The sequence below is a fragment of the Cyprinus carpio genome, chromosome B23, assembly GCF_018340385.1.
Source record: "Cyprinus carpio isolate SPL01 chromosome B23, ASM1834038v1, whole genome shotgun sequence".
Classification (NCBI taxonomy): domain Eukaryota; kingdom Metazoa; phylum Chordata; class Actinopteri; order Cypriniformes; family Cyprinidae; genus Cyprinus; species Cyprinus carpio.
Genome location: NC_056619.1, coordinates 15,597,556 through 15,621,435, shown reverse-complemented (window position 1 = coordinate 15,621,435; position 23,880 = coordinate 15,597,556). Strand labels below are relative to the sequence as shown.

The following is a 23,880-nucleotide window of genomic DNA, read 5'->3' as shown; positions in this document are numbered from 1 at the left end:
AAGAAATCTAACTCTGACAATGTATACATGTCATTGAGCTCCACTGGTTTCAGATTACCAAACAAATGATTCTTAAAAGTCGGCTCATTTTAGTGAATAAAAACACTGGTGGTTAAAATAAATCCTAAATTTTCATGTTCGACTTGAAAACCAAATGTAGTAGCTAATACTAGTGAAAGCAGACATGTAAAGTTTATAAGTTGTGTTTATAACTGGTATATAATTTTATATAATTTATAAATGAAACCTGGTAAATACCTAAGATGTAAAGCATTAACAACAAAACAGTATTTTTTACTGTAAATGTAAATTACAGTAATAAAAATATGCAACAATCTGACTCACAGACTTAGTTTAATCTTTATATCTTTATATATATATATATATATATATATATATATATATATATATATATAAAATTATTTTTACATTTTAAATGAAATATTTTTAATGTAATGACCTGCTTTAACTTGACAAAACATTGGTGACAGCTAAATATTTTTCTATAATCACAATTAAACATGGGAGACAATAAACTTGAAAGATTACTTTTACTGACAGAGAAAAATCAATATACAATAATTACAATAATAAAATCATCGTCTTAAAAAATGAGCATAAATCTATACAAAACCACAGGAGTTGCACATCAGAGACACACAAGTGGAGGTAGGCCAATCTTCAACAAGACAAGTGATTTTATACTATAATAAAGTCTAATATTTTGTTGGCACCTTAGCATAAATGTATATGTTCAAATACTGAACACATGGCAGATATACATCCTTAGAAACTGCCAGTCCATTCTGTTTCCACCACTGATCCATCACATTGTTCATGTTAGTCAGATGAAGTCAATAATTATGTGCAAACGGCATCCTTCTTGTGGAAAAGTCTGCTGTGCCAGTAGTCTGGGTTGTCAAATGAAGTGTTTTGTGCCTCCACTCCCGCACACACTTTTATGTAGGATCTGAGACCAGTATTTTGTGGCTCCTCTCTCATAACGGGTCTTCCCTTTACCGGAAAGTTCTGATAATCAACCTGATCTCTGTCCTCAGAGCCAGTTCTTCCAGAAGCCTCCATGTCCACATATTCACTGTGCCGTGTAGTGAGATCAGAATCCTCGTTGTCCTTATGTCTTGCACTTACATTTTGGTAAATCGCTTCTCTGCTGTCACTCTCCACTTCATCTGGACTGCTCGCGGGACTGTTTTGCTGGGTTATGTCTGTACGTATGTCCATGTATTCATACTCGACCAATGCTTCTTGTGGCCGTGGCTCTGTAGGTGGCTCTTCCTCTACAGGGCTGCTCTCAGACTGGTTCTCGTCAGTACATGTTAATGTTCCAACCAGACTGTATTCACAAGCAGCAGCAGCAGCAGGCTCCACACTGTCCCCTTCAGGCGGACTAGCACCCTTTTCTGACTGTTCGGTTTGGGTTGAGTCAGTGTCTCTCTTCTGTGGTGAAATGCTGCATGTGTAGGGAGAAGCAGAGGAGGATGGGTTGCACAGTGCTGATGAACCATCAGTGCTGTCTGTGGGTGAAGTAGAAAGCCGAGGGCTCCGTTTGTTCATTAGCTCATACTCTTGTACATCTGTTTTTGGTGGAGCACTCTTGGAGTTTCTGGATGTCCTACCATGAGGAACAGTGCTTCTGGAATCTAAATGAGAAGATATGTCTCATAAAAATGTCATACAGCTGAGTTTCAATAATGACTAAACAGAAACTGTGAGTCCAGTATTGGTTTACCTCTTTCTGTGGGCAACACGTATCCATATTGGTCCTCGTCTGCACCTTCCAGACCTGAAGAAAACGGATCTGAGGCCACAGACACACCGGTGGACATGTAGGCGCTGTCCATACGGCTGCGGCCTCTGCGTAGGCTGCCTGTTTGAGAAGACATTTCAATGTCCACCATGGTTCCTCTGCCCTCTGAGCACTCTGACTCTGTCCTCACTGAGCCCGTCTTTCTCCTCTGGGCTCTCATCTGTGTGGGAACAATACAAACAGATTACTTCATATTCTTATATATACATATATAAATACTGTATATATACATATACAAAAGCTTGTTTCCTCCGAGCAGTACGGTTTGGTTCAGTACAGCATGGTATACATTTACGTTGTGGTGCTCTTGTGAACGGAAGACACAGAAGAGAGGAAATTGTTGGATAAAGTTGCTATTTTTGTTTTCTTTGTGCAAAAAAAGTATTCTCGTAGCTTTATAACATTACAGTTGAACCAGTGATGTCACATGGACTATTTTAACAATGGCCTTACTACCTTTCTGGGCCTTGAACGTGTCTATGCAGGATCACAAATCTATCCAGGGTCAGAAAGCTCACTTAATCAAAAAAAAATATATTTATTTTCCAAACAAAAACGAACGAATTTTCATTTTATAACGAAACGACACGAGGGTAATTAATGAAAGAATTTTCATTTTTGGGTAAACTATCCCTTTAACTGTTAAAAAAGTGCTATACGAGAAAATGTGAAATAAACTGAAAACATTATTTTTGTTTTATATAACACTTTAATAACAATGTTTCTCAAAACTGAGATCATATTTCTTTATATTTTACCTCAGTAACTATTGGTATATTACACTTCTGGAGTCACAAAATAAATTATTAGTTAAGTAACGGAATTCCCAGAAATACTGAATATTTGAATATTGTGTGGGTCCTTTGAATCAAAAAGGCTGAAACCACTGCTTAATGCAAAGTCAGTATTTTCTAGATAAATTATTTTGCTCCAGAATGGTAATATAATATTTTAATAAATCAAAAATATTTCAGAATATAAGTAATAAAAAACTATTATTTAATGTTGCTTTCACTTACACAGTATAAATATAAGAGGATCCTTTGCAACAAAAAGTTTGAAAACCCCTGATCTAATGCATGTTCATACTGTGATATAATTAAAAAGTCTGAAGTTATATCTATAACTAAGATGATATGAAAGCTGACCTGTCTATGGTCTTCTCCTGGGGTCATGGGGAGATAGCCTATCGGTGGTGTGTGTTCTGTGGTGCTCTGAACAGAGAGAAAAATGATTTCAATTAAAAAATCAGCATATTAGAATGATTTCTGAAGGATCGTGTGACTCTGAAGACTGGAGTAATGACTGATGAAAATTAAGCTAGCAATCACAGGAATAAATTAAATTTTAAAATAGAATAAAATAAAAATGTTCAATTTTCAATTGTAATAATATTTCATAACACTACTTTTTTTTACTGCATCAAATCAATTCAGCCTAGGTAAGTATAAGAGACTTCTTTCAAAAACATCAAAGAATCTCACTGAACCCAAACTTAGTGTAAACATGAAAAAAATGTTTGTTGAAGTGTATTGCAGACATCTCACCTTGTAGGAGGCCATACGGAGGCGAGAATGACTTCTAGTTGGTGACAGCTGGAGGGGAGGAGTAGCAAACCCATCCTGCAATACCTCATCATCATCATCATCATCTGCCTCTAAATGAGAGCTTTTAACATATCGTTGGTGGCTTTCATCTGCACCAACGCAATTCTGAGGAGGCTACATTATGACACAGAAGTCAATGTTAAAAGCAATCACAAACCTGCTTCCTGGTGAACATTTTCAAATAAAATCTTGTTTTCTTACTTTCACCACAAGGTATCGTGGTGGATCCCTTGCCATTCTCGTAAATTCACTGGCGAGCTCTTTAAATGTAGGCCTTACATTCTCATCAATCATCCAGCCTGAGGATAGAGGGGTTAAAATTGTCTTTATAAAGATGATCAGTGCCTAAAATCTTAAATCATTAAATGTGTCTAAAATCTGCCTTACACTTGACCATGACCATGTAGACATCTATGGTGCAGATCTGTGGTTGTGCCAGTCGCTCTCCTTTCTCCAGTAGACCTGGCACATCATTAGGATGCATGGATGCATATGGCTCGGCTCCATATGACATCATCTCCCATACAGTCACCCCTGGAATAAGCAAGAAGAACTTCAAAAAAACTCAACAGATTCAAACATCTTATATTCAACAGCACTGAGACTCACCGTAGCTCCACACATCACTCTGATGAGTGTATCTTCTGAAGAGGATGCTCTCTAATGCCATCCATAAAACATAAAAACTAAAAATAAACCAACATAAAACATCAACAGATTTCTTAAAACATAACAACTTATATTAATTTCATATATTTCTTTTAAAAATGTTATTTAATTTTATACACTACTGTTGAAAGGCTTTTTTAAAATTAATACTTTCAGCAATAATGTATTAAATGCATCAAAAGTGACAGTAAAGACTTAAAATATGATATTTTCAAATAACTCCTGTTCTTTTGAACTATTTATTCATCAAAGAATCAATGTATCACAGTTTCCACAAAATATTAAGCAGAAAAACAGCGTTAAACACTGATAACAATAAAAATGTTACAAATCATCATATTAGAATGATTTAAGGATCATGTGTGACACTGAAGACTGAAGTAATGGCTGTTTAGCCATCACAGATTGCCTTTTTAAAATATATTATAAAATTAAAAAATGTTTTAATTTTGTATAAACTGTAATAATGTTAAATTATTACTGCTTTACTGTTTTTAAATGCGTGAATGTAGCCTTGGTGAGCATAAATGAAAAAAACTAAACTTAACAGTAGTGTATCAGAAGTTTAATCTGTAAATTACCTTGTGTTCACTGTACACATATTTCTTATCATCTGGATACAGCAGGTCTACCACCCCAAAGTCTGAGATCTGTACTATGTAGTCACTCTTGAGCAGCACGTTGCGTGCAGCGAGGTTCCTATGGGCTATGCAGTGCTCCTCAAGATAATACATTCCCTAAAGATACATACAGATGTTGTGTATAAACATTATGCTCCAATACCTTTTGTATTACACGCTATTTCTCATCTTCAGTCATCTCACCTTTGCGATCTGCACACACCAGTTGAGCAGACGCTGGGGATCCAGGCGGTCTTTGTGTTGGCGAAGGTGTTGCAGTAAGGATCCTTGAGGACTGAGCTGGGTGACTAGCTGCAAATTTGTTCCTGGACAGATCCCAAGGAGACGCACTATATACGGGTGATCCAGGCCTCCCATCGCAAGCATGTGCTGTGGACAGGTGAAAGATAAATATGAAAGCATGAAGCAACATATGTATGAATGTACATTATTGCAAGCTATTGTCTCACATCAGTAATCTCTGTGAAGGTCTGCCGGCCACTGCGGTCCTGGATGCTCTTTATTGCCACAGGGATTTTTACAGAGTCTCCTTCAGGAATCCATAAGCCCTGAGGATAAAGTCACTTAAGTTCAGGTAACTCAGCTCGAGATTGAATTGAGCAAAGGTAAATTTAATGTGTGAGTCATTCCAACCTTATTCACAGTCCCAAAGACTCCATAGCCCAGAAGTTTGCCCTTTCGCAGCTCTTGTGGTTTTAGGATGCGAGCATGCACTTTTGTCCCCTTCTCTCCTGGATCCAGCGGCTCCATGCTCTGTGTGAGGACAGGAGGAAATCCATCATTTAATATTGATAACCAAGGAAGTACAGTGGCCATCAACAGAGTATCACAAATACTTTCTGGAGGCAATGTTTATTCAGTTACTTAATATTAATACAATACAATGTTAATCTAGACTAGCTTTGCTGTATGTACAAAAGTTTGGGGCTGATGTTTTGATGCTTTTGAAAGTCTCTCATGCTCACTAAGGCTACATTTATTTGCTTAAAAATACAGTACAAACAGTAATACTGTAAAATATTATTACAACTAAATGTTTTGTATTTGAATATATTTTTGAATAAAATGTATTCCTTTGATGGCAAAGCCAAATTTTCAGCAGCCATTACTTCAGCCGTCAGTGTTACATGATCCTTCAGAAATCATTATAATGTGATGATTTGTTGAACAAGAAACATTTTAGGATCAATGTTGAAATCAGTTATGCTGCTTAATATCTTTATGAAAACCTTGTTTTACATAATAAATTGTCTTCAGGATTTATTGACAAATAGAAAGTTTAAAAGAACAGAATTTATTTGAAACAATAACATTTAGTTTTTACTTATTTACTATTACCTTACAATCACTTTTGATCAATTTAATATGTTTTTCCTAATAAAAGTTTTGGTAAACCTTACAATAAGCTCTCATTTGTTAACAATGATTAATGCATTAACTAACAAGCTCTAACAATATGAACTATGGATTTTACAGCATTTATTAGCCTTTGTCTCTAAAACTTTTATAAAAATGCTCTCATGTTCACGTTAGTTCACAGGACATTAACTAATCTAACAGATACAACTTTTGATCTCAATTCATGTGTTTATGTAATAATAAATGTTGAACTTAACATTAATTAAGATTTATAAATGCTGTAGACGTATTAATCATTTGTAGTTCCTGTTTAATAATTAGGTTAACTAAAGTTAACAAATGAAAACATAGTAAAATGTTAAAAAAAGCATGTATTCATTAAAAAAAAAAAAAAAAATCTGAGCTATTGTATAGATTGTAAAGATATATTTAAAAATGCACGGTACATTCTTTTTTTTACTTTTATGTAGGTTAAGTAAAGTGCTTTCTTTAGTATTTAAGCAGATGAAACGGCTCACCTCACCACTCTCCAGGTACCTTCTCAGTGCTCTTTTGCGGCGGATGGCCAGGCCTCTGCGATACAGAAAACCAAGCACAAACACTGCCAGGAGCACGATGATACCAGCAAACACAGCAACTGATATACCTGCGATCTGAGAACTAAGAGGAAGGTGTTTGGTTAATGAAAACATAATTGATGTTTACGTCTGACAACGTTTGTACTTTCTGATTGTAACCAGAAGAGGGCGCTAACTACTAACCTGTTCACAAGTCTGTCGAGCTCTAAACAGTTTGTGAGTGCTGGGCCTGAGCATCTGGTGAGGGGACAAAATGACCACGAGTTAATTTTTTTTTTATTTCATCCACAGTGTTCTCAGAATGAACAATTGGAACTGACACCTGTAGAGCACATTAGTTTTAGCATGACTTACCCTCTTGTGCAGTTGAGGTGACAGGGCTTACAATGACCTTCTGCATTTGGATATTTAAAAATGGTCTGACCCTTTTCCCCATTCACTCCATTAGGACAAGTAGAAACACAGTGAGGGCCATCCATCATGTTCGAACATGCTACACACTGATCAGCACCCTGAAGCACAAAAAAGGAAAAAAATGCAAACTTTTATTAGTAGAACAAATATTCCTGTAACTAAGCACCTGTGCTAAGACAAACAGTTCGCATGAATTTCTTTTATTAAGTCACTGTTGTCACAAAAGTGATGTATTGCACAATGAACAGCTCTGAATCAAAGAGCCTGCAAAGCCTGTCTGGCAGGTTACTGTAATCAACTGAACATGCAGACATTACACAGAAAGTGTGTGGGTTGGAATTTTTTTTTACCGTAAAATAGTTTTGTTCACATCATCATAACACCCTCTAGCACTATCATATACAATAAGAAAGATGTGAGAGGCTGATTAAAAATGTGTCAAATAGGCACAGGCAAAAACAAAGACTTGAACATTATAAAGTTTAAGAAAATAAACCACAAAGAACAGCAGATCTAAGTCGGGAAAAAACTAAGCTATTTTCCTATGTTCTCTAATTGGGGTAAAATTGAACTAAAAGAAGATACGCAGACTGTGTTATTTTATAGACTACAAAAGCTTGGATATGACTTGTGCACAGGAACAGGAACTTGTATCTGAACATTCAAGCTTTTAATAGAGTTGCTTCATGCCTAAAATTGATTTACAGGCTGATAGATGAAATATATAAAGATGAGAGAAGAAGACAGCTATGGGGCCCCAAATTTGGATAAAATAAATAATCAAAACTGATAAATAAACAAATGAGTCACAATTTCAAAAATAATCAGTCTTAATTTAATTGAATTGCATTTTATTTTAGTGCCACATTTGCACCAATGTTATTTTAGTATTATTTATATACTATTAGGATTTTCATATAGTAATATTTTGAATTTATTTATTTATATATTCATTTATTTATTTTAATATTTTTCATTTTAATTTTATTTTTAGTTATTTTGCTAATCAGTATATTTTAGCTTTTTTTTTTTTTTAAATATTGGCAAAAAAGAGACAATTTTCATCTAATATTTATATTTTATTTCAGTTTTATTTAATTGAATAAAATTAACAACAATATCAATACTGAAATGTTCCCCCTGTGGACAGCTAGGCTAAGTAAAAGTGTTGCATACTTTTCCTTTGCATGTCTGTTTTCCATTTTGGGGTAAACACTCAGGGTGACAAGCAAGGCACTCTCCATTTGGTGCTGCAAACTCCCGTGGCTCTCTGTGGACACACACAGTCCTTCAGACACTGTCCCAACTTTTAATAAACTTACAATAAATCTACCAAGCACACTGACCCAGAGTAGAGGTTGCAGTGGGATACACAGGTGCCATGCCGACTGTGGTTCCTGCACGACAAACACTGCTCAGGCCCCGGGCCCCAACATCCTGAGTCTGAGCACAGTGGGTCACACACATGGCCCTCTTCCTCTGTTTACATGAACACAGACATTCAAAACAAAGGACTGTTTGTGTACCAGTCAACGATGGACGACAAATTAATAACATGCATATGTGAAAGAAGTAGTATGCATTCTTAACTTTACTTACCACACTTGATCGGGGGTTTGTTGTCCTTGATGTCATTATCACAGTTACTGGTGACAATCTGGGTCCAGTTAACGGTGTGATGATAACACAGGTTTTTATTTTGAGTGATGTACACACAGCCATCACTGATTTCACGCAAGGAATGCAGTCCTAGAGACGTGAGGGAGGGAATCTTCATCACCAACAAAGAGAAGGGCCTGTTGGAGAGGATGAAATGAATAAGAAATTGGAGCAAAAAAGGGAGAACGAATGAAGGGACAGATCCACAGTGATTTCCCTTCAGAACTTATATATAAGAACCCATGCCAGATTACAAAACGAAAGAAGATGAACCATTCATGACCCTGAATATGTGTTCATGCATGCCCCTCTTATCTTTACGGAAACATTTCACAACTCATCAGGAATATTGCCGTCATTTCTTGGAACCCAAAGCCGAAAAAAGACAATGTTTGTGCACTGAGAGATTGAGAGAGAGCAGTACAGGAATACCGGTTTTCAGACAGTTAGTTTTGCGGTTTGCAGGGAGTACATACCTCTTGCGGCTGTGGGACAGACATAAGCACATGTGGAGAGTGAGGGGAGTAACATACAAAACACAGGGAACACAAAAAAAACAATGGTGAGACGCACACACAATGTTAATCACTGCAGGATTAAAAAGCATTAAAACACTTAGTGGAGCGACAAACATATTAAAGATTAAGATTAGATGTGACTGGGATAAAATACACAAAATAATGACTGATGTGCAACTGCATGCACGCACGCACGCACGCACACACACACACAGTATCCAAAATCAATCTTTTTAAATGCTTCAAGTAATATTAGGCATCAAAATTATATTTTACATTACAAAAAATGGATATTTATTTTGACACTGATTTACTTTAAGTGAGCATTAGATAGTGGTAAAAGGAGTGTTTACAATTACTAATTAGTGTAAACAATTAGATATTCAATATTATCTGATATATACATTGCCATTTAAAAGTTTAGGATGAGTAAGTTTTTTTCAAAGAAATTAAAACTTTTAGTAATCAGGGATGTAATAAAATGATTTAAAAAAATTATCAAGTGACAGTATTCTAGATTTACAAGAATCCTATTTCAATAAATGCTATTCTGAACTTTAAAATAAAAAATCTTGAAGAAAAAAAAAACTCACAGTTTCCACAAAAATGTTAAGCTGAACTGTTTTCAACAATTGCATAAAAGTAATGGCGCTGAAAATCAGCTGTGCCTCACAGGAATAAATTAAATTTTAAAATAAATTAAAATATAAACAGAATATAAATACAAGATATTTCACAATATTACTATTTTAACTGTATTTTTATCAAATATGCAGTCTTGGTGAGCACAAGACACTTCTTTCAACTACATATTCTGACCCAAATCTGACCCAAAATGTTATGTGCATCAATATTGAACAATACAAGTAAAAAAACAAAAAACTATATAACAATATATAACATAGAACAATAGAACAAATATAGAACGATATATATAAAGTTTGGAATAACAATAATACAGTATATACATTTTAATGGCCAGTATAATTCACCAAAGGTTAACACTGAACCCTGCGAACACACATGAATCCCATACTCTCACACACACCTACACACTCTCAGACTTACTTGAGTAGAGACCTTCCCTGAATGGTAGTGAGACTGGAGAAAACAGACAGATCGCTGAGTTCATCAGGCCAAGACTGAATGTTCAAAATTCCTACAAATCACAAACACACTGTTGAGTCACAACATGACACGAAATAACGCAACAAAAACTACAGCAACAAAAACACAAACAGAAAACAATCAGTTTAAGCTTAAAATAAAGTAGCATACCAGTAATTTCTCTGACAGTGTTAAACACTTTGAGTTTTTCAGGCTCCAGAGGTGGTATGCTATGATAGACATCTCTGCAGAATAAGAACAGTGTGGATATTAGCATAAACAATTTCAGTAATGGACTCCCTGTGGCCGCTCATCAATCAACTTTGTTTATTCATCAGTTAATAATATGTGAAATCAATCTAAGCTGAGAAATAGCCTGTGAATCACATGTAAAGGCCTAATTAAAGCTTTCGATGACATTACAGGGCAAAGGTCTGGAATATAGCACAGACTGTTTATGGCTGAAAGATGTGTTTATGTTTGTGTCTTACCCTTTGATACCTAAGATCAGAAAATGTAGACTTCCTTGGATCTTGGTACAGTTGATAAAGCTGTCTATGTTACTGGAGTCCACTGTCTGTCTATGATTGGCTCCCGTTCCCTCACAGACTATACAGAGAAAGAGAAAAATCTGAGGGGCCACATGACACCAAATGAATCAAATCAAATCAAATAAACACAACCATACATTCAATTCATCCACATTTACACAACAAACAAAAAAATCAAGTCAAGTCAAGTCAAGTCAAGTCTGCTTTATTGTCAATTCTTCCACATGTACAGTACATACATACAGAGAATCTAATGGTTAGATGGACACTTTACCTTTGGGGCACAGGCCAATGCAAGGTTCACACTGCTTAATGCCATTTTTCTTTTTTTCTCTTTTACCAGGAGGGCAACTACTCACACATGCACTGCCATCCACAATAAAGTGACCTGAAAAAAAGAAAAAAAGAGGATAAGGGCATCCATTCTACATACCACACTCTTCAATGTGTCTTAAAATTCTCTTTTTTCTTTAATGTGCTTTGTAAACTACTATTATTACAGCATCATATACAAACACAGTCCTCAAAGAAGAGCCCCCTTGTCTATTAAAAATCCTTACAAAAACATATAGAAACATATACATACATATACTGTACATATAATTTCTATAAATAAAAATTATGTAAATTATAATATATAAAATAAATGTATTTTTTTTTACATTTTCAAAAGGAATTATTTTATTTTCTGAAGGAATAATTAGTTTTTTGCTACTGTTGTTTTCTGTATATACTTCTGATGGTAAGTGACAATGATTTGATTTGTTTATGTTGCTTGAGTTTCTATAAAATTATAAACCATATACATTTTTAAAGACTTTTTAAGAATATTTATTTTAAAGTAAAATGTTTTTTTTTATTTAAGATTTTTTATTTTAATTAAATATTGTTAAGAATTAATAATTTTAAGTGTTTTTTTTTGTGACTTTCTGAATATGCTTTTAATGGGAAGTTAAAGTCCATTTTCTTTAGAATACTTGGTATCTCTGATTTGTTGCTCAAGACTACAAATCATACATTGTGGTTTAAAACCATGTATTATCTTGCAATTCCTAAAAATGGCACCAGTAATCTCTCCTGTGTTTTATTTACCCTGCTACGCCAACGCAGGTGGTGTTTGGCGAGCGTTAATTGTGGACTCTCCAGCCACAAATTTAATCAAAAAGAACAACACAGTGAGGGGAGTGGTGTAGCACCATTCAAATCTGGCGTTTGTTTAAACTTGTGTCATGTTTACAAAGTTGTTCATGGTCTTCCATGGATACGTCAGTGCAGTTCTGATGCACTGTAAATGAGGCATATCATCCAAATCTCTCACTAAATGCTCCCAGAGTTCATTCACAGTTCATTTACAATAATTTACTAACCTATACATCATTTCCAGCAGGTTTCAAACCAGCCATCTTTAAATTACAATCCTGGATCTTTATCGACCAAGCCACCATTTCCTCAGAAACAGGTTATTTATTTTCCAGCTCATGCTTTAGTTAAACTCTCTCCTGTGGTAAACTGAGTAGTCACTCGTAACTCACCAGGACATTTGGGTACGCAGATGGAACCGTACTGATACATGGCTTCAGAGTTGGGCTCCAGCTGAAAGGTCTGTCGGTTATACACCAGGGGCCAAGGGCAGTGAGGGACACAGGCGCCTGAGTGATTGACATGTCGACAGGCCTGTTGGGAGAGTATCAGAGTCAAAAGCTTGAGAAAAGGTTGTTATAATGCTTTGTTTTGTTTTCATTGTAATCATCTCTTACAATAGATGTGGCAGATCTTGAGCAATTAGAGTATAATGGCAATGGTGCTAGTACTCACAAAGCAGTCTGTGTCTCTTGGTCCAATGCAGCCTCCAGCACACTCTGTGTGGCAGCACTCATTAGGGTTGGTCCCAAAACAGTGACCATGACACTGAGGTGCACACACTGTTTTTGTCACTGAAATACAGACAAAACACCTTCGTATCAACATTCAAAAAACTAGGAAAGGCTATAAAAACCACAAAAAACAAGATTTTCTATGTTTACCATCATATTTGCAAAAAAAATCTGACTAACTATCAAGAGCATATTTGTGTTTGTGCTCTGAAGAGCGTCAAGAGCTTTCTATTTACATTGTTTTTTTTTTTGCAGCATTCAGCAGTGTAGCCAATCACAGAATGTTGAACACAACTGCCAATCAGAGGTCAACTCACCACTCAAAACACCAGAGTTTTTGTCCATTGCTGAATTTTGCAAGCTTGTGAATCCTCTTATTATAATAAAACTTAATGATATCATGATTGACTAAGATGAGGGACAGCTTTTTAGTGATTATAAAGGGAGTGCTCTTTTTTGCTTTCTAGGTTATATATAAATCCATTCAGAATTTGTACAAAACGTTAGTCTTTCAGCCACATACAGTACACACTGCAAAGTTTTGAGAATGACATCTGCATATTTATGTGGGATTCACACTTGAAAGAGCAATGGATGGGACAAATGTAGAGCCTACATGAAAATGTATGTGCATCGAGGCTAGAGCACACTCACTAACATCTAAAGCACAGTGTTTTATTCTGGATAAAATGGTGTTTGAGCAGTTTTCATTATCAGTAGTTCATATTTAGGCGTTATGTTGAGGTTGTGTTTGTTATGGAGGTTGGGCACCCACCAACACAAACATAAACCGGTGCCTATGGGACAGTTATTAAACAATAAAAACTGGGCAAAATATAACGCAAGATACACTATTCAAAAGTTTGAGGTCAGTGAGATGTTTATTTTTTTAAGAAATTAGACAATTTTGAAAGAAACTGAAAACTGATTCTCAGTTACTCACATTTCTGGCACTGATCTTTACGTGGACCCCAGCAGAACTCTCTGCATGTAGAATCACAGGATCCTATGAAACACACAGAGGGGTCAATGATCTAAATAAATGAAATCACAGGCATAATTCTCTCAAAAATGAACATTTTGTCATCAGTACCAGACCCTCATTTGGTTCTGACCCCGTACTGTCTCATTTTATCTCATTGTGTGCTTTTGTATCAAAACAATTTTTAAACAGTGACATCAATGGCATTTAACAACATTGGTTCTTGAACATATATTTAAGTGACTGAAAAAAAAAGATTTGGTTGGCAGCAATAGCCTCATGGGCGGGGCGCCAACATATAGCGCCATTGCCTTGTTCAAGTCCTGGCTCGTGGACCTTTCCCAATCCCATCCCCTCTCTCTCTCTTTCTCTCTCTCACTCACTAACCCTCTCTCTCTCTTTCTCTCTCTCTCTCTCCTCATTTCCTTTCAGAAATAGTGTCCTATCCAAATAAAGGCAAAATGCCAAAAAAATTATCTTAAAAAAAAAAAAAAAGATTTGACAAGGCATCAGAAAGCCTTTTATGGCACTCTTTTTGTCTATCAAATCATCTGCTTTCCATATCTGGTAAGTAACAGCTCAGATGTTCTTCCTCACACCTCCTATTGTGTTTTACAGAAGAAAGACAACAATATGAGGATGGGACAACATGGGAGTAAGTAAATGACAAAAACAGTTTCTGCACATGAATATCAAAACATAATTGAGTGACACACACCTATCTCACACTCTCAGTCAATAACCACCCAATCAAGGTATGAATGCACAAACCTCTTCTTCCGTTGTTCTGGATCTGGATCTGAGCATCACTGTCTCTGACAATGTCCCGCCAGTTGATCCATGGAGCATAACTGAGATTCCTGTTATGGACAATCTGTACTCCTCCTTCCAAGATCTCTGCGGACCCAATGAAGGAAGTCTGATTCATTTAAGCCAGAACATGTGATGTATAGAACAAACACCTGTTTGCACTTGTGCTTGTGTAAAGTATTGTCTATTAACTGCACTACATTACGTGTGAAGAGTTATTTTAAGTTTCATTTTACTGTCAAGACAAAAATAAAGAGGGGTTGTTCTAATTCTTGTAAATGTCTCAGAAGATCTGCAGAAAAAGTAATATACTGCTTGCTCAGCTAACACAGAAGACATACAATATGTGTCCCTTTCTAACATCTCAGATGAGTCTGAACAAGTCAGCTGATGTGACCTACAAAACACACAGACACACTACTGCCAAGCGCAAGCTCTTTTGAGGGCCTTTCTGTATGGTATTCTGTTCTATTGAGTGACATGGGTGTGCCAGTGCTACACTATGCAAATGTGCCAGATTCCTAAACACTCCTAGACATTTCCGCAAACCACTGATGCCAAATCAAGCTGTCACATTCTTTTTTCTTAAGAAGGTAACTGTACAAGACATGGATAAAAACTCTCTCTTCCACACTGTAAAAATGACTATTGGATTACATTTAAAGAAAATACTACTTCAGCCTTTGTACTCATGTTTAATTCAACAACAAAACTTGTTTCTTTGTTATTATTTGTGAAATTTACTAGCAATTTCTGAGTGAAAATTGTTTCAAAATAATCCATCACCAATTTTATTTAGTACATTTAAATTAGAGTTTTTGTCTTATAGCTAGTATACAGTGGTGGCCAAAATTATTAGAACACTAGTATTTTCACCAGCTAAGTCAGTTATTTCTATATTTGCTGTAGTGTGTCAGTAGGAAATATCAGTTTATATTTCCAAACATTCATTTTGCCATTAATTCTAATAATCCAATGAAATTTTTGTATGCACAAAGAGTCTGACAACAGCCAGCTCACTGGATTATTACAATTAATGACAAAATGAATGTATGGAAATGTAAACTGATATATCCTACTGACACACTACAGCAAAAGATAGAAATAAATGACTTAAAACAATTCTTTAACTGGTGAAAATACTAGTGTACTAATAATTTTGGCCACCACTGTAGCAGGTACATTTTGTTTCTGTTTCTGCAGTGGCAGGTTGCATTGTGGTTTCATGTTCAATTTGGACAAATGACTCATTTCTATACTCAAATGTTACATCTCTTTGACTCGTTTAGCATGTTTTCCTCACTAACAGTTTATTACAATCTCATCTCACCTGTGAGGTTGGTGAGGCCCAGATCTTCCAGGCCACTGTGACTCTCAAAATTATGGAAGACAGAAAGGGCCCATTCTTTCTCATACAGGCTGCTACCACGAATCACTCTTAGTTGGTCCAGCGGCAACCTGCTGAACTGGTTCATAGCAATGAGGATGTAGCCTGTGACCTCTCGGATACTCTAAAAGAGAAGCATAAGATCAGTATTTTATCTTATGGCCAAATCAACCATTATATATATGTGTAAAAAAAATACTTTCTTACTCCAAGAAAGGAGAAGTCGAGGTCACTCTCCATCTGTGTGATCTCAAGGTTGCCCATGACGATCTCACATCCGGTGTAGCGCTCCTTTAGGTTGTTGTAGTGTTGAGCAGGCGAGCCTGTGGAGCTCAGAGCATTCTTGGTGCCTGTGCAAACTGGTGGGAAAAGAAAATAATTTGATCTAACTATGCTGTATATGAGTTTGTGGATCATTTGAATAGCAATTTACTGTCACAAATCATATATTTTCATTCTTTAAAGAAATAATACTTTGATTCAGCTAGGATGCAATGGGATAATTCAACCAAAAATGATAATGACCCCATGATTTACTCACCCTCAAGTCATCCTAGTTGTATATGACTTTCTTTTTTCAAAAAAATAAATAAAAAATCCTAGCTCTTCCAAGCTTTTTAATGGCAGTGAATGGGGTTTAAGATTTTGAAGCCCAAAAACCTCCTTCTATCATTAAAAGTGCCCCACACGGCTTAAAATCACTGTGTTTGTGTGAGAATAATATTCATATTTAAAACTTTATAACTGTCATACATGTGTTCACGAGAGAGTGGCATTCCAACGGATGAAGTAGGTGCAGTGTAAGCTCTGGTGAGAATATGCTAGTCTCGCGAGAACCAAGTTTTATATAAAAAAAACTACAACATTTTTCTTTACAAATTTCTTAATTTTGTATTTGTAATTCATGACTATCCACCGCCACTGTCTCGGGAACACACGTATGACAGGTGTTTTGTTTTTTCTCTCTCCTCTGTGCTTCCGTGTTCATCACCAAGCGAGAAAACAGTTTAAGTTTTAAATATGAATATTTTTCTCACAAGAACACACGTATGACAGTTAGAAGAAGCGAGAAAACAGTTTAAGTTTTAAATATGAATATTTTTCTTAGAAAAATGCATTGATTCACTTCGGAAGGCCTTTATTAATCCCCAGGAGCCATGTGGAGTATTTTTAATGATGAATTTATGCACTTTTATTGGACTTTATTGGACGGCTGCTGAAAATATAACTTTGCCATCACAGGAATAAAACAGATTTTAAAATATATTAAAATAGAAAAAAGTTATTTTAAATTGTAATAATATTTCACAGTAATTATATATTGATATTTCACTGTATCAAATAAATGCAGCCTTGTTCTGTATGAGACTTCCTTCAAAAACATTTAAAAATCTTACCAACCACAAAATTTTGATGAATTTTACAGTGTATTACAGAGAATAATTTCAGCCCTGCCCTCAGTTTTGGCTTATGCCCCAGTTTAATACTGTGTGCTTTAAACATTACTGTCATGGTACTACTCAATTGCCTGCATGACTTCTGAGTTCAAGTGTATTAACTGTACATGCATTTTCCATTTACAAACCAACAGCCAAATAAAATGTTCTATAGTATTCATCATATGCTATCCATAGACATATTAAGTAGTAAGTAAACCAGAATACATCTTTGTGATAACCCATTTAATATAGGCTGAAAACCTCTTGTAAATAGCACAATTGTATGAGATTGTTCTTGCAAGATGCAGAAGAAACCTCTGTACACAAATATAGCCCTTTTGAAGTGGCTACTTTCACACAAGGCGTCCACTCACAGCGCACACAAAGACTTCATACAGTGGCCACAACACAAGGTCATTAACATAATGAGGGCAAGGTCAGAGGTCACCAAGAAGCTGCAGGTCAGCATGTAGTACAAGACAACTGAAAGTCCCCAAACAGACTTAAAAAGAGAAGAAAATAATAGTGGGAAACAGTTTCAGACAGAGATGGAATCCAGGGTTATTGGCCCGAGGTGACAGAGAGACATGACAACTGTTAGAAAAGTCTTTCTCTCCCTTCACCCCACCCAGAAAATACACAAGGGTCTCCATGACTCTTAAGCCATAACTCTTGAGTGTACTGCAGTGCATCTGCAGAGAGGTATTACAGAGGACTGTTCACCATGAGCACATAACTTAACTGACAGTACGTGTAACACTCTTTTTATACTGTGGCATTCGAGACTACCCAGCATGCACTGCAACAGATGCGAGCAGATTTGGGATTCTGGTCTTGTAAGACATGATGATAAACTAATCTGGGCTATGTTCTAGTTATAGCAAGAACATTCCAGGTTAAATTCAGTACAACAAATATTTTAATAAAAATAAACAAAATGAAAAAAAAAACAACATAATACATCATACTACTAACAAACACCACACACCTCACATATGCAGATGATATCATTCTGCTTATTATTAGCACACACTTCAGTTCTGTCAGATGCCGCTTTAAATACTCTGGATTCTGATTTGCTGTCAATATTTTTATCATCTATCAGCTAAAAAAATCTAAAGTGATTCTAATTATATCATTCCTCTGTGATATTACCATTATAGCTGTGTTGTGGCCTTAACAACTGTCATAGAATTAGACTTAGAATGATTATTAAAACTTTTTAATGTTTTAAGTTATAGTTATCATTACAATTATCGCCTTTGGTGTGAACAGATCTTAACAGTTTTATGTTATAAGAACGTTTTTCTAACAGTCCCATAATGTTAAATGAAGACAACATTGTTTTTGAATGTTTGGAAAAGGTTTATAACATCCAGTTTTTTAATGTTTTAAGAACCTTTTTAATTTTGGTTATACAAATATACTTAAAAACATGTTATGTATTGCATAGTTTGTATTGTTTTTAAAGCACCTGATTTCACAAATTCCTCTGTGAAAATGTTATGTGAGCTACTGTTGAGTTTTGCTCTAAAAAGAAAAAACCTAACCTGAGAAAATGGCATCAATGTTTTTAGACTGAATTTAGATTGATTTGATATCAATTTCTACAGTGAGTTTTCTCGGAATCTGAGTCAAACCTGTCCATCACAACACAGATCACAGAGTTTTACTCTGGAAATCAGCCCTTAGAGGTGGGACGAGCCAGCCACAAATATGTCAGTGGGGTGTGAATTCAACTTGGAATATTCCTTTAAGAACATAGAAGGACTTGAAAATGACATTGTAAAACAAACTCAGCAAGTTCTGGCTGGTGAACCTGCATGCATTCGCATTCAATAAACCCATCCATCAAAGCGCTGCAATAAAATATTAACTGTGTGCAAAGAACACTCGGGAAGAACAAAACAAAAAATATCTTTAAAATTTCTGAGCCCTAAAGTTTTTTTCAGGAGCATTTTGCGAGGGGTTAAACGGTATATTCCTGAGACTGGCAGAGTGTAATGCTCAGCTGCATGTCTGGGGCCTAAGGCTGTATCTAGCCATGAGATCTAGAGAGGCATTATTAACGAACAAAGCACAGTATTGTCACTTAGCTATAAATGTGTGGCTCTGTTAATGTGTAGCTGTGATTGGCAGTGGTTCTGTGTGTGTGTGTGCAGGGCTGAGATCATGCAACCAGACAATAGGATGAGTGTGAGCGTGGTACTCTATCAAGAGGAGGGGGAGTCCAGAGAAGGGGACATAAGGACATAATCTAAGAGCGGCCGCTGTCTTCTACACTACTCTATTCTATATGTTACTGCATCCCCAACTGAGTGACTTTACAACTACAGCAGTCAAATGCACTCGCCTGCCCTTCTTAAAGTCTCAGGAATGAGGCTGGAGGGGATGAGTTATAGTAGCATGTGTTCTGGGAATGGATAAAAGGAAGTGCTGTCACATGGGTTTCTGTTACATATATGCACTATTCTGCATGTTTGTCTTAGATGGATGCGCTTTTTGGATGCATCTTAATTGGTGTTATATCTTTAAATGTGGACTTTTATTTCAATTTTTTGCAATATAAGTTATATATTGACTCAAGCATCTTATCAGTCTAGTTTTAATGTTATCTTGTACAATTTATTGGGACAATATTGGTTATCGAACAATAAAGGTGACTTTTGATTGGTAGCAAATGATACTGGATATTTATTGACCAATATTAGACTTTTAATTGTAGATTCTCTTTTCTGCATGTTCTTACATTTTAGATGACTTCTGTTTTTAAGTGCTATCTTAACTCACATAATGCATTCCAAAAATCTGCATACTGTACTATTTTGCATTTCTGGGTCAGGTGCATATTATTTTTTTAACAAAACAACATCAAAAAATTGATATTACTCTGGAAATTTTCCACTCAAATATGTTCACCTTCAGATATAAAAAGATTAATTTTTCATGCTGCAATGGTTAATCATGTATACAAAAACACCCAAGCAAACCAATCCAAATTAAACAACAAATTATATAAAATACTCTACATAACTATACATAATAAAAATATACAAAAAACATACATACACAAACATACATTCTTGATCTCAAAATAAATAGTTATCCATACTTCATACTGTAAAATATAATATTGTGGTGCCTAAATTCTCTTAAGCATCACAACATGGATTCAATTATTTTTTTAGACAAATCAGTTGAGGTTTTTAATATTGAATAATTGAATAATTATTGTACTGGCCAGAATTTTAATCAGTGCATCCCTGTTATCTATCCAAAATGATGAAATGAAATCTGAGAAACAGCCTTATATAAACCCTGTGCATACATGCACGTGTAAAGGTGTACACACCCACATGACTTGCATACATATTTGCTATTACATCAGGTATTGTCTAGATAGCATATGCATGTTCACACACACACATACACACAGACACATGATGTCTCGATGCTAATAATGTATAGAGTCCTGTTCATTCACACAAGTAATCTTAAGTCAACAGTACCACGGATAGAGAGCAGAGGCCTCTATGGAACATACAATAGAATCCAGCAGTGCACAATGATTATAGCTCAATGAGCATTAATAGCAGAGTCAGGGCGGGGACTGAGCATGTATGACAGGCAGAACAAGAGACAAAAAATGGTGAATGGAAGAATCCATGAGGGAAAGCAAAGATAGATTAGCAGACACATGGAGAAAGACATGAAAATAGTAATAGTGTCAAACTGAAGTAAGAGCCGGCATGAGACGGCATCTCCAAAACACACATCCACACCTATTCACGTCAACTTCTGCAAGTACAGACTGCTCCAAATCAGAGGCCATTAGGTTTGGTGGTTAGTGGGACGTATGCATAGTTTCTGTCTTAAATGAAGTGATGCATTGGACTTTTAAAACAACGAGGCTTTGCCTATATACATACATCTACAGGATCTTCAGATTTGATATTGCACTATTCAGGAGAGCTTTTATTGGGTAGGTGCAGATGTCAACCAATCAAAATCTCCCCAGTCTTCTTTTCACCGGAAGGAAAGCGTGATTACATTATTAACTTAGTCCAGTCCTTCCTATCAAACCTCTTGTATGCTTAAAAGAGGCTGAACTTTGGAGCCATGGTTGTAAAGGAGTTATTAAAGAGCAGTTTATGATATGGCACTACAGTCCCACACCTTATTCTGTTCAGCTTAGTGACGTAATGTGATTGGCGGTAAAAGTAAGAGAATGGGATTGGCCATCACTGAAATCATAAAGCTAATGTTCTGTGGAAAAAGAGCTACTGAAGGAAAAAGAGCTCTTTGCCCTGAAGCTGTTTAAGTAGAAGCTGGTTTAATTATTTCAAGAGTGTCAATATATCAAGTCAACATGACTCACAAAAGCTTGCTGTAAAGGCACAGAAGCCGTGCCCTTAATTAATGTACAAGCATGCATTTTCCTATTATTATTATTATTATTATTATTATTACAGTTCACAAGAGCTTGCTGTAAAGGCACAGAAGCCATTCCCTTAATTTAATGTTTAAGCTCTTCCCACTCACACACGCATCTCGAATCACTCATACACCCTTGCTAATTCTCTATTAAGTTCTGAACACTTTTAAAATAAAAGTAATTTATTGCCAGTGATGAGAAAAAAAAAAAACCTTAACATGCATGGATAGTTCACTTTGCGCAAAAGGTACTTTTTAAATGGAAATGCAGAAAAGATGGTTCTTTAAACAAAGTTCACTGAAAGGTGCTTTGGGGAACCCAAAATTGTTCTTCTAAACACTTTTTGGACCATTTAAAAAGACGTAGGGGCAGTTGTGGCCAGGTGATGTCTAGAAAGTTCAAGTGGGTTTTTGACGTGTGACCCTGGACCACAAAACCTGTCATAAGGGTACATTTTTTGAAATTGAGATTTATACATCAACTGAATGCTGAATAAATAAGCTTTGATGTTTGTTAGCACAATATAGAACAATATTCAGCTGAGATACAACTATTTGAAAATTTGTAATGTAAATCAAAATATTGGGAAAACTGCCTTTAAAGTTGTCAGGATGAAGTTCTTATCAGTGTATATTATTAATCAAAAATTCAGTTTTGATATATTTACGGTGAGAAATTTACAAAATATCTTCCTAGAACATGATTTTTGCTTATATCCCAATGATTTTTGGCATAAAAGGAAAATTGATCATTTTTTCCCATACAATGTATTGTTGATTATTGCTACAAACATACCCCTGCGACTTATGACTGATTTTGAGGTCCAGAGTCACATATCAAGAAGTGACATCATTGACATGCTAAACGTCTTCATGCAAAACATTATAGGCTTATATGCCAGTTTTATTTCTACATGAGTTTTAAGGACCACTCAGTGCTTTTAAAATGCACCACAGGAGGACTATTTAAATGAGCTGCAGTGATTTCAAACATGTGACCGATCTAAGCACCTGCTTAGCTTTATACAGATAAATAGGCTACGTATACATAAAATTAATGTCTATGTTATTGGTCAACTATAGCCAGGTACAGATTCCATCCTATTAACTATAGTAATTATTATACGTGTTTATCATAACGCCATTAACAATAATACATATTATCTAAACAAAATGCAAACACTTTTTTTTTTACCTTCTTGTGTTTGTGAAGTTACAGGTTGAGGTGCACAGAGAAACACGAGCGCGCTGAGCGCGAGCACCTGCTGTCTCATCTCGTCTCGTGAGTGAAGGATCGCCACGAGCCCACAGACATACCGCGGAAACACAGACACCAAGCGCTCCCCTCTCTAGGAAGATGGACAGCCTGTGGATGATATTCCGGTGAGAAAAAAGTTTTTTTTCTAAAATAAAATATCCATGAAAATCTTCTATAAATCTTCCTCGGCTGTTGTCCCTGTCAAATAATCCGCGGTGTGTGTATGATCAAAAAGTTCCGTTTTGTGGTAGCCTACCACATTTGCCATCAGATTTTCCCACTTAGTCAACGGACAGTAAACAATTTCCAAGGCTAAAACGAGATTAGAAGAGTGAGAGGGAAAGTTGAAGGTATGACGCAGGTTCACCACTCCCTCGGTGTACACTTGTGCTGTTCACATTTGGATTGGCTCGATATTTACCAATCACTGCATGAACACTGCGCTCCTCCACCCTTCAGAAACTAGAGCAACAGCCCGTGACTCACGAACTGATGGGCGATTCTGCACGAAGTGATGAGCTGCGAATGCACCTTTGACTACTTGCCATCTTTAGGGAAAGAAAAAAAAATATTAAGACTATGTTGAAATCAAGTCCTGGAATAAACACAATTTCTAGCTTGTAACATCTTGGTTTAAAATATGATTTAGTGGTTATTGTAGGCTATGTGAGATAGGCTTTACGGGGAGGCTGATGTAATAGGCCTGCTGATCTAATAATAATTGTAAATAGAATTGCTTGAACACTGACCAGGTTTGATATTGAC

The 23,880-nt window shown here is 35.9% G+C and overlaps 1 protein-coding gene across 1 annotated transcript; it reads right to left on the bottom strand.

The window, feature by feature from the left end:
- Positions 1-534: 534 nt before the first annotated feature.
- On the bottom strand, positions 535-23,552 carry LOC109104293 (receptor tyrosine-protein kinase erbB-3-like). Its single transcript, XM_042750246.1, has 29 exons — positions 23,053-23,552; positions 16,192-16,343; positions 15,928-16,108; positions 14,559-14,684; positions 13,749-13,811; positions 12,747-12,865; positions 12,464-12,605; positions 11,206-11,319; positions 10,872-10,989; positions 10,552-10,625; positions 10,342-10,432; positions 9,232-9,240; positions 8,696-8,892; positions 8,443-8,575; positions 8,273-8,366; positions 7,037-7,194; positions 6,866-6,919; positions 6,623-6,764; positions 5,379-5,498; positions 5,195-5,293; positions 4,929-5,114; positions 4,686-4,841; positions 4,045-4,156; positions 3,823-3,969; positions 3,637-3,734; positions 3,376-3,549; positions 2,977-3,042; positions 1,751-1,988; positions 535-1,661 (listed from the first exon to the last, which is right to left on the bottom strand). The coding sequence occupies exons 1-29, from the start codon at positions 23,129-23,131 to the stop codon at positions 862-864; spliced, it is 4,242 nt and encodes a 1,413-aa protein (XP_042606180.1). The 5' UTR covers positions 23,132-23,552; the 3' UTR covers positions 535-861.
- Positions 23,553-23,880: the final 328 nt, after the last annotated feature.

Coding starts and splice junctions, on each gene's coding strand:
- LOC109104293 (XM_042750246.1), bottom strand. CDS start 23,131: ATGAGACAGCAGGTGCTCGCGCTCAGCGCGCTCGTGTTTCTCTGTGCA. Junction 16,344..23,052: donor AACTTCACAAACACAAGAAG/GTAAAAAAAAAA, acceptor TTTTCCCACCAG/TTTGCACAGGCACCAAGAAT. Junction 8,367..8,442: donor CACTGCAACCTCTACTCTGG/GTCAGTGTGCTT, acceptor GTGTGTCCACAG/AGAGCCACGGGAGTTTGCAG.